The 10,991-nt window shown below is 42.7% G+C and overlaps 1 protein-coding gene across 2 annotated transcripts; it reads right to left on the reverse strand.

Annotated features, from left to right (window-relative positions):
• Positions 1 to 2,025: 2,025 nt before the first annotated feature.
• CIAO2A (cytosolic iron-sulfur assembly component 2A) lies at positions 2,026 to 10,887 on the reverse strand. Of its 2 annotated transcripts, XM_082488533.1 has the most exons (5): positions 10,715 to 10,887; positions 6,938 to 7,102; positions 5,125 to 5,174; positions 3,309 to 3,354; positions 2,026 to 2,499 (listed from the first exon to the last, which is right to left on the reverse strand). In XM_082488533.1, the coding sequence occupies exons 1-5, from the start codon at positions 10,839 to 10,841 to the stop codon at positions 2,402 to 2,404; spliced, it is 486 nt and encodes a 161-aa protein (XP_082344659.1). In that variant the 5' UTR covers positions 10,842 to 10,887; the 3' UTR covers positions 2,026 to 2,401. The 2 variants fall into 2 exon arrangements, with proteins under 2 accessions (XP_082344659.1, XP_082344660.1); XM_082488534.1 differs by lacking the exon at positions 5,125 to 5,174 and having other exon boundaries at positions 2,372 to 2,499.
• Between the last annotated feature and the right edge of the window lie 104 nt (positions 10,888 to 10,991).

A 10,991-nucleotide genomic window follows, 5' to 3' on the forward strand; every position in this document is an offset into this window, starting at 1 on the left:
TTGAAGCCCTTTTGGATACGACACGTGACAGTGAGTCTCATGGAGCAATAAACAGACCCAGAAGTTGCAAGGAACAGCACAAGCGTCACATCCTGGGTTAGCAATTCACAAATTTTTGGAAGAAGAGTTGTATTAGAAGTGCTGGGCTGATGAGGACGACAAGTAACTACACAGAATAAATCCTTTATATTGAACTGAACTGCTAATTGCATTTACTGAAACCACCATTTGCAACACTTACCATCTAACTAGCTTATTACAGAGTAAAGAGTGGGGAAGAAAAACATTACTCTTGTTCCATACTTCTGTTTTAATGGCACGGCACAGCAAAACTGGGAACCTTATCATAGGAACACCTCTCCAACTGCTTTTCATAGAAAATAAACTATTTTACAGAAGTAGTTAACCATTTAATGAGTCTTCCCAGCTGAAAATAAACACCAACCCACCCACAGAAACCAAGAGAAAACCTTGCAAAATGCATCTTTCGGGACACTTCATGACAGATCACTCCAGCAGGAGTCTAAATACACAGATTTTAGGTTTTGCCTGAAGTAGGATTTAAAAAAAAAAAAGTCTGTGGGTTCTTTATTTATTTTGGAAACAGTACCAAGTTCTTAGTTTCCCATGCAAACACCAAGTAGCTATTTCCCTTCACATTCTGCTGAACACCTGAGGTAGCGGACACAGCAATAAGCTTATGTCTAATTACACTTTACAGAAGCATCTGGAGAAAGTGCTGCCTAAGGCCATACGTACTTCCCCCAAGATAAATTCAGGGTGAGCAATGAGGGCACGAAGGCTTTTGAAAATTAAGTAAAATTTAATTGAAGCTGAGTAACTAGTTAAGAAAGTAATTTTCCACACGCACACTAGAACTGACAGTTCTTCAGATGTGCAGTAACCTACGGAAAAAAGGGGATTCTCTCCCCCCCCCCCTCCCTTTTTTTTTTTTTGAGATAACTTTGGCACTGAACACAGGGAGATTACGAGCTCTTGTTGGCACAGCTGTGACAAGTGTCAATATACTGTTTTTACAAAGGGCAAAAAGTTCCCCCGCTGTTTATAACGCGTAGCCGAGCTGGAGTCCATTCAATCCTTTCGTGCCTCCAGGAAAGCTTTATGGGGCTTAGGATTAAAATGGATACAAATCCCTGAAATCTCAACAGATGTTTGCACTGAACTCCAAGGATTCCTCCCCGTTTCACCAAATACAAGCCCACGAGAGTAATCACTGCTTGATGGAGGAACGTCTCCCTAAATGCCCCATGAACCACTGTGGGGATAAGGACACCACCCCCGGGGACACCCGAACAGCTTCTCAGGTGCCACGGGGCAGGAGATGGGTGGCAGCAGCCTCTCCCCCTGCGCATACATTGACCACCGAGGTCACCGAGGCACGGCAGATACTGAGCATCACTTCCACTGGGAGAAGGACAGCCGAGCGAGAAATACCTGCCAAATTCTTCAGGGAAAGGCAAATCCACAGTCAAATCCACAGCTGCCACAGAAACTAACCCGAGGGAACTTCTCCAGTGAGCAAACACGCGGGAGCTGGCAACACTACGGATGCTCCGGATAAGATTAGTGAGGGGGCAGCACAAAGAGAGAGGACAGCGGGAACCATGGGCACGAAGGGCTGGGGGATTCTCTCACCTTCCACGCTGCAGGTGAGCCATAAGGAAAAGCAGGGTCAAGGTGGCAAGATCTTGTCCGCAGGAACACTTTACCCCCAGGATAATTATAAAGCAAAGCCTGCAGAATCGGAAACATGTACTTACAGAGAAAAAAAGCAAAGATTTAGCAGGAATAGTGTCCCAGTAAAAAAAAAATATTAAAAAAAAAAAAATCTATTTTGCTCTAGTCCAGTCCCTTGGTTCTGAATTCTTTTTCTGCATTTATTTCAGCTTTAGTGTGTTTGTCAACAACAAAGCTGAATGAAATGTTTCCTTCTCTAACAGAAATCCAAAGCTAAGCTTAAAGAAAAAAGAAAATAAGAAAGTGTCTGAACTCTGAAAGCAGCACTTCAGTACAAGAATCTGTTTTATTTTTACAGTGCAGTGATTGAAACAATGTAGAAATTTAACTTGCAAAACTGAATTTATATCACAATGTCTATCAGAAGGCAATACATATGTGTTGTTTTGTTTTTAATCATAAAATATTTCTCTGGACACCAGAAATTACAAACTTTTAACACTATACACCACTTTATTTTAGAGACTAATTCATCATAATTTAAATCTATCTTATAAACAATTTCTTTTAAAAAACATATGGAAGATAAAAAGAACTCAAGTATTAAACTCAAGGCCTTGATTATTATTATTTTCTTTTCTCTTTTAAACAAAGATAGTTTAAGAAATTTATCAAAATGATAACTCTGTGGGTATTATAGCTCCTAGTCAGGCTCTGTAACACACTGCTCCACGATTTCACGCAAGTTTGGATTCTCCATCGCAGCTGCTACTCTCTCTTTGTCATTGATTTGCTTGTTGACTGCAAAACATCACATGAAAAGTAAGGTCAGAAGCAGTTTTCAGTGGTACTTTACACATACTGCATCAGCGACGTGACAAAGGCAGATATCAGACTGCAGTGATGATTTTCCAAACCTAGCGAGTGCCCAGCTCAAAGACTGAGAAAATACTGCTATACAGTAACAGTACATAGTGACAGCTTTCTTTTAATCAGAAACCAAGCATTTTTGTGACTTTTCTAGCTTAGGAAAAGAATATAAGAATGACATCTTAAAATCAAGTGTGAAATTCATGACAAATCAGTAGTCCAAGTTCTCCAGGTTCCATTACCAGGCATTTAAAGAAAAGAACTGTTTTTTCCCATACAAAGATATCTAATGCTGAAGAATAAAAAGCCTGGGACATTGCCCAGACAAAGGCTTTAACAGCTGTTTAAGACAGTGATTTGCCATAGCTTTGAAAGAATTTCAATGATGTCCCATAAATTTTATTTTAAACATGGACTGAGAAACATATATTTTTGTTACGATGGTGTTAAGATAGCGAGATCAACCAGCCAGGAAGTTCTTCATGTTAATTATTCAGCAGCACAGCAGCAACTTCTTTTGTTATAAACACAACTCAACACCCACAAGAACTGTGGGGTTGGTTTGTTTAAAAAAAAAAACCACAACCCAACAACAAGCAGCACACGTTCACAGTACCAATGCTTTTGAAACAGCCTCAACTACATGTTTCATTTTAAAGCTTTACCAACATATTCATTTCTGAAAAGGACTTCTCAAAAGACCACAGCCACAGTCTCACTCATTCATAAGCTCTACTTACTGTCTTCTTCAGTGGAATGTGTACCTTCAGATATGTAGATTTCCAGCTAGAGGAGAGATCGGGAATGTTAGATGCATACATTAACAGTTAAATATTTCTATTAAGGGAAGAAAAAAATTGTGCAATACACATACAACGCATGTAATTCACACTTTTAAAACCGTTCACAAACAACAAAAATCAATGACGAGCTGATCTTAGACTTCACTGCAACACAATCACAAGGCAATCTCCTCCCCCATTTCCGAGAGGGCCCAGTCATCTTTCTTCAAAATTGTGGAGGCATTCATTCCTCAGTAACATCAACTGCTCTCGTGACAAAGTAATTGCAGTTAGGCTACTGGAAAAAGAGCGGAGAATTGGCACTACTTTCCCAACAAGTTCTCTGCAGGCCACAAATCAGGAACAATTTGTTTAAAAGCCACCAGAATTGCAAGTGCCACTTTCACAAGCTATGAGCTTCCTTGGGAAGAGATTCCTAATAAGGTACTCCTAATAAATTTTGCTCAATGAGGAGAAACACAACTATTCTATTTGAAAATGGTAGCGTAATGCAATATCCATCTCCTGCACGGGAACAGACTATAAGACTAGAATCTAACCAGACCTAAATCACATTTAACAGGCCTGGGAAAAACAACAACCCCACACACACGCTAAACTGCAGGGAGATCTCATAAAACTGATGTACCAAAGGAAAACCAAGTAAACAAATCCTATGCCTTTTATCTTCTCTCACTGAAGCTAAACCTATTTGTTACCATGCGTCCAGCACAGCAAATCCCTGTCTACCTAATTTTCTAGAAATACAAGTCTCACTTTACACTGTTTAACTGGAAAGATGAAGCTAGCAACTAGAAAAACAAAATAACCACAGCAAAAAAATCAATAACAGAAATCCTAAACTAATGAATTTATAATTTAAATTATTTCAGGCAGGTTTCTAAAGGTCTATAAAAGTCTATGTTTGTCATTAAGGGTCCGCTCTTAGTTCCTGGCAGGACCAAAACAGTTTTAAGGATATATTAACCCCTCGTTTCCTATATAGTTTCTTACACTCCAGCAGCACAGCAAGGGCTGGCCCCCGCTAGGGACAGTCTATCGACCAGGTCAGGCCCCTGTCCCATCTATGCAAGAGTTCCTAAGACACAGGTCGTAAAGAGATTCCCTCAACGCAGTTCCAGTTTTGAATTCTGCAGTTCTTCTAAACTCTAATGAATCTGTTCTGAAGGTTTCCTTCCTAGATGATGCCTACATAAAGTAGTGGAACTCTCCTTAACCGGTTTCTAGCTGGAAACAGGGTAGTTCTCTTGCTTTCAGGGCTCACTCACAGAGTGTTGGTCCACTGGAGAGAAGTCTCAGATATCTCAAATGGTACAGCAGAGTCAGTAACTATTAATATTTTACATTTATGATACTTAGGTATATTGAAATATTGCAGAAGGCCAAATTTGTTTTCACCAAGGCAAAAGTATGACTTGGATTCTTTGTAACATTGGATGTGAAAACACCCTCTCGTCCACCAAGCAAGAACCCAAATGACAGCTGGTGAGGAAATCCCGTGAAACACAGTGTATTTCAGAACTGCAGCAATAAGTGGTCTTTAGTAAAGCAAAGGAAGAACCACAGCTATTCACAGATCCCTTCAGGTGCTACACTGCACTGCAACACTCCCTCCGTAGGCAAATAACAAGCTTTAAGACCCCAGCCCTAATCACAGCTTGCAAATTACTTGATCCTGCAGAATCTGCTCTTTTAAAGAGAACTTGGCATACATTCATGCCGTTTAAAGCAAGTTCTAGAACAGATACTTTACCTTATGTCTAAAAGGCAAACATCTCTGAAGTTTTATTCTTAAACAAAGGCCTGTTTAAACAAAAGAGAGAAGAGATTTTCTTGTAAAATTCAAGGTTTGAGGTGCATTTTCAGAGAACCCACATTTAACAATCAAAAAACACCAGCATAATCGACAACCTTCTCCTTCTGTATTCTGAGCAGCACAAGCCAGAGGAGACTAAATAACTTGTGGTTTGGCCCTTTGGACGTAGCTTCTCAGTTAAGCTCACACCTGCCTTACAGGCTTAGGAGGTCTCTGGTCTCTAAACACCTCCTGGAAACACTGAATACAGACAAAGTTCTCCATTTCCATCTTTCTTCTATATTTTTGACAGAGCTTCCCGGCTCTCACTGTGGCTGCACCTGTACTGAGAAGAACGCTTGGTTTGTTTTCTAATCCAGCGTAAATTGCTTGAAGACCACAAGCCTCCAACAACTCAGGGACAATTCAAGCTCATAATGTCACTATTTAACACCTAACGTACCGACGGAGCAGAGGAGTGCTGTGGTCCACCTTTGGGAGCGAGACCCAAGTTTGGGGACACCCCTGCCACGAGCCCATCACAGTTTCCCCACAAGGCCTGCCTTTGCGATGAGCTACGCACGGACAAAGCCATACCGCAGCCCCAGTCTGTCCTCAGGCTGAGCCGGTGGTAACAGCAACAGAAAATACTCCCAGAAAGAACTACCAGCTTAGAGTACTCTGTACAGATAAGGAATTCTGGGAAAAAAACAAAAACAAAACCAAAAAACCAACACAACGTGTTTACTGCCTACGTTCTTACATGTACTACCCAACTATTTAAAACAGTTACCATAACCCTTCCCTGTAACAGTGTGAGGAACTGTGCTTCAGGGGTCACACAACACCGATAACAACCCCGCCATCAACCAGACATCAAAGACCTGACTGACATTTAAGTGCTGAGAATGTGATTTGCACAAAATTTAAGATTTGACACGTACATCACCGATCCTCAGGTCTGAGCCTTAACCCACTCACACCCCTAACAGGGTCAAACTGCAAATAAATTATTACTCTTTGGCATGCTAATGCTTTACTACCTATAATTTACTTTTTACATAAAGCTGCAAAAGTTTATTTGGGCATAAATCCATGTACTTCATTGAACTAAAGACTTATTTTCCCTTAAATATTTAAAATAGACTTAGAAATCTTAGTATTGATATATAATGGTAAGAGTTGCTAACCTTGGTACGTTTAAACAAACCATTTCAGAGATCTCAGATGTGGCTTTTCAGATTTGCTCTCGCCACAAATAATAAGGAAGAAAAAAAGCAAAATAAGCCAGTGTACATTCTCATTCAACTTAATTTCAAACTCCTAATGGTCCAGATTGGTTTTTTTTTGTAACCTTGGATTGCACGTGGGATTCTTTGTACATGTGTGGCAACGGAGAACAGCCCATAAGGTAAGGGAAAGATAAGAGAAACAATCATAAAGTTTTAACATATTTTTTTTCATTTCATACCTGACAAGTTTTCAATTTAACTTTACTAAAATAATTTGGAGAATATAAAGAAGGAATTCCGTATCACTTCCCAGTAGATTTTTGAGAGCCTGTCTTTGAAGAGTTTCCCTAACTCGATAAAAATAGATGGATGTCCCCAGGTTTTGTCTGTTTGCATCGCGAGTAGGGTTCTTAAGATGAAATTCCTGGTCAAACTGCTGGCAAAGCAATACTGAACTTTAACAAAGATTGATGTTATTCAGACAACTTAAAATTAACTTTACGCTCATTGTTACAGATTTAACGAGACAGAAATCTTACCGATGAGAGTAGCCAAAGAGCAATGAGGTACTGTTGGTGTAAACCTGATGATAACCAGATACTCATCTTCACCTATCTCTTGCACTTCAACACAGCTTTCTGTTACCACTTCCAGTTCTTCTAAAGTATTAGGTTTCTCCGGGTCTCGGATAGTACGGATTATATCTAAAAGAGAAGACAAGTGACCAACAATAAAGTAGCTTTCCTGAATTTAATAAAAGGTACTTTTATTGGAAACCATCTTCCCAGCATTGTTCGTTTTGCTCCTCTTCAGAAAAGACAGAGCTGTAAATATCAGTGATACGTTATCTCGTCGGTGGCTTCAGAACTGGGCAAATTGAGGCATTTGTTGCTCACTGTGCACATATTTTTCACATTCCAGTTCTAAACTTGCTATTATTTTTACAATCCCATTATAATAAATAGAAATCAAAACATGCCTATTAAAGGATATGTATTACCTTCAGAGCTACAGGTCATATAGTATTAGCCTATCTAAAAGATACACATAGAGACAGGATTTCAGAGGGGTTTGCTGGCCTTTCAGGTTTTTCAAAATCTAACTTAACAGGACAAGTCAGATTTCCTTCTCATGTTCTCTCCACTTCCCAGCCTGGGCCTCACAGGTAAGATTTCTGAAGCCATCTTAGGGAAAGCCAGTACAAAAATGATGCGCTAATTCATATTTATCTATATCAGCAGTGACTTCCTCAGCTTGTAAAATGTGGGGATCAACTAGGTTTAATATACCAGTATAGAAAAAGACAAGCAGCATTGCCTTTATAGAAGCAATGTGTTCTGGATTAGCTTAATTCTGTTTCATCGTACAATGAAACAGAAGTACATTTATTGTTGCTTTTCCATAGAGCAAAAGGTTTTAAAGTAATATTCAAAAGCTACAATATTTGATTACAGGACACCAAAAAATAATGCACAAGGGAGTATATGAATTCAGTAAATTACTTAAGAGCCCGAAAAAATAAGTCTCTGCGTTTCAGTGTGTTTGCCGAGTAATGTAGCATAGAAGGAAAGGCCGTGAGATCTGTAGCCTATTCACATCTGTGCCGTGTACACAGCATAGCTTGAAGAGACACTGATTTTGACAGTGGAATCCAAACCTAGGAAGTTCCCAGCTGTCACCTCTCACTCGCTTCTGCCTTGTATACAGTTGTTTCCCCCTTGGAAGTACAGGTACGATCATTTCTGGTACAAAAAAGTTAACTAAAGGGATAAAGGTTAAGATCAGTTTAAAAAACAGGTGAAAAAAAAAAGAAAGGGAAGATATTTTTAGCTAGGTGAAGTGATTTTCTTTTTAGTCTCACCCTACCGATAGCTCTACTACAGTAGCCAACTGTATTGCGAAAGCAAAATGACACCAGCCTTCAGGATGGCAAATCACTTCAGTCTATATCTTCAGGTACAGACAGACCCACCCAGCTCGCAACTGGGGAGCTGCAAAGCTGCTTTCAGTGTGTTCCTGCCGTGACGCTGACGGGCCCAGCCTCTCAGCAGGGATCACGGCGTAGCACAACTCGGCACTAATACTGCTATATTATTTCCAGGCAGGAAGGAAGCAGAAAGCCATCGGGCAGGAAGGGTAGTTCATGGCTGTCTGGACTCCATCCATGCAGGCATACCCTAAAGTCTCTGACCTGTGAGGGAGGAAAAGACTTTTATTTGTACAGTTGTACAAGCTTTCACTCCTGGTGCTCACCTCACCTTCTCCGAAGCTCTCACCCTCCTGCAAGGGCTACTCAAATTGCTCTCAAAACCTAGGTAACCCTTTCAGCAGGGCTGGGAAGCACTTGCTGTCCAAAGTAAGGTGTCATTACTCGTACCACAAAACAAAATTTGGGATGAATGAGAGAACTGAGCCTCATTCCCTAATTTCCAGGGAAGCAGATAATTGCTCAAACCATTCTGAAGCCCACAGCCTGTTCCTCTGTCCAAATCATAAGGATGCGATGCTGCTGAACTGCAAACTTCAAAGGCACAGTAGATGCCACAATGTTATCTGTTCCAAGTTCGCAAAGAATTTATAACCGTCCCCTCAATTACATTAAGGATCATGATGGTAAAAAGCAAACAAGCTGTCTAGCTTTATTAGAATGTTTTCGAGCAAATAGATTAGTAACCTCATTTGTCAGATGGCTAAAAGGTATTTTTACCTTTTTTCCATTGTTCTGCCTCTAGTATCGCTTTTTGCTTGAAGTTTTAGACAACTACATAAGTCTAACCAAACAAACATCCCAATGAAAACAGAAAGACTACTTAAAGAAAAAGTTTTTGATCCTGCAACATCTAACCCCACTTGATTTTAAGCAGGGGAATTCTCACTGGAATGACTTGTGGTGTTTTATCCGTAAGAACAGAATAGTTCAGCCGGAAGAGCCCTACAATGATCATCTAGTCCAACTGAAATTAGTTCATATATACATACAACAGAATTATCTTCAGATACACATTTCCTTGTACTTTCTGACACATTTCTTCCTCTATTTTTAAATTTTATCCTCTTTCTATGTGAAAAGGCCCACATAAAGAAGAAATTAGTTACGTCATCAAGCAGTGAGAGGAACACTAAAGTTGATTTAGTTCAGCAGTACTTCATGGACGTCTCTGGTCTTTTAAATCTAAATTTTATACAGATTCTTTAGTTCTGCAAAGATCCTGCGCAAGCATAACCCTACAGATGAACTGACATCAACAGGACTACTTCCATGCCCAAGGTTCATAACCTAAGTTACTACTTAGAAGCACTAATGTTTTAAAGTGCCTATACTTAAACATCACTCAAGTTTTAAAATTGAGTTTGTTTTACTTGTTTCCTCTTTTATTCTTTTTAGATGAAACTGTACAGTGCTGCACAAAATCCTCACGCTACTCCCGACTGCCTACAAAATAACAGCGCCTTGAAGCTTGACAATGTTTTGGGAATCCTCTACGACCCTGCGTGCAGCATTTCCAGAGGTGGAAACTCCCCAGATTTTACAAACCCCTCAGTCATTCAGTAACAGAAATCTCCCTTTTGCTGGACTACCCGGCTGACCTTTCTGGAATGACTTGCCTTTCCAGGTGTGTCCAGCTCCTCTCCCGCCTAAGGTGAGGAAACACGGAGGTAACTCCCCCGGCGCAGGGACTGGGCGAGCCCAGCAGCGCTCCAGCCCTTTCCCACCCGCTGGGAGCTGGGAAGCGGCAGCAGCACCCACCACTCAAGCGGTGCATTGAGACAGTTGTCTCCACACGCTCCTTGCTCAGGTTCCGAAGTGACTATGGCACATACTCCATCCCAAGGTCACCGCCATCCACCCCACCTCCCGGCGCAGCCCGGGGCCGGCGGTGCGGCGGGGGAAAGCCAGCGGGTCCCCGAGGCAGCCCTCGCCCTTCCCTCGGCGCCTCCGGGGCTCTCCAGCACCCCGGGGGCGACACCTCCCCGCCCCGCGTCCCCGGCAGCGATTCCAATGCTCGAGGAAGCCAAACGCACCTCCTTCCCGCCCCACGGCGAGAGCCGCCACCTTCACTCCGGCCCCTCAGGGCCCCCACACGCTCAGCCCCAGCTCTCGCCCCCCCCCCCCCCCCCCCCCAAGGCCTGGCCTCCCCCCACCTCACACCCCCCAAGGGCACCGCACCAACGGCCCCAGGGCCCCTCACGTCCCCCGCCCACGGCCCCTCGCAGACCCCAGCCCCATACTCCCTCACAACCCCGCCCCACAGCCCCTCACCCCAGGCCTCCCCGAGGGACGACCCTTGAACCCCCAACAGCCCCACGACAGTCACCGTAAACCTCGAGCGCCTTGTCCTGCTCCATGGCCTGGTTCCGGGGGGCATGGCAGCCCCTACGCAGCCCGGAGTACCACAGCACCCTGCTCAGCGTGTGCGACAGCAGCCCCAACACCAGCGACATCCTCCCGCTCCGCCATGGGAGAACGCGAAACGGACCCTCCCGGCCACCGTCCGCCACCGCCTCCAGTGGGAACTTCCTTGAGGGGGCGTGGCCAAGGGGGTGGAAGCTCCGCCCAGAGGCGGGGACACATAGCCTTGATGCCCGGGTGGG

Source organism: Vanellus vanellus (assembly GCF_965231255.1).
Source record: "Vanellus vanellus genome assembly, chromosome: 11".
Lineage (NCBI taxonomy): Eukaryota > Metazoa > Chordata > Aves > Charadriiformes > Charadriidae > Vanellus > Vanellus vanellus.

Coding starts and splice junctions, on each gene's coding strand:
- CIAO2A (XM_082488533.1), bottom strand. CDS start 10,841: ATGTCGCTGGTGTTGGGGCTGCTGTCGCACACGCTGAGCAGGGTGCTG. Junction 7,103..10,714: donor CAAGGCGCTCGAGGTTTACG/GTGACTGTCGTG, acceptor CTTCTCTTTTAG/ATATAATCCGTACTATCCGA. Junction 2,500..3,308: donor ACATTCCACTGAAGAAGACA/GTAAGTAGAGCT, acceptor GATGTTTTGCAG/TCAACAAGCAAATCAATGAC.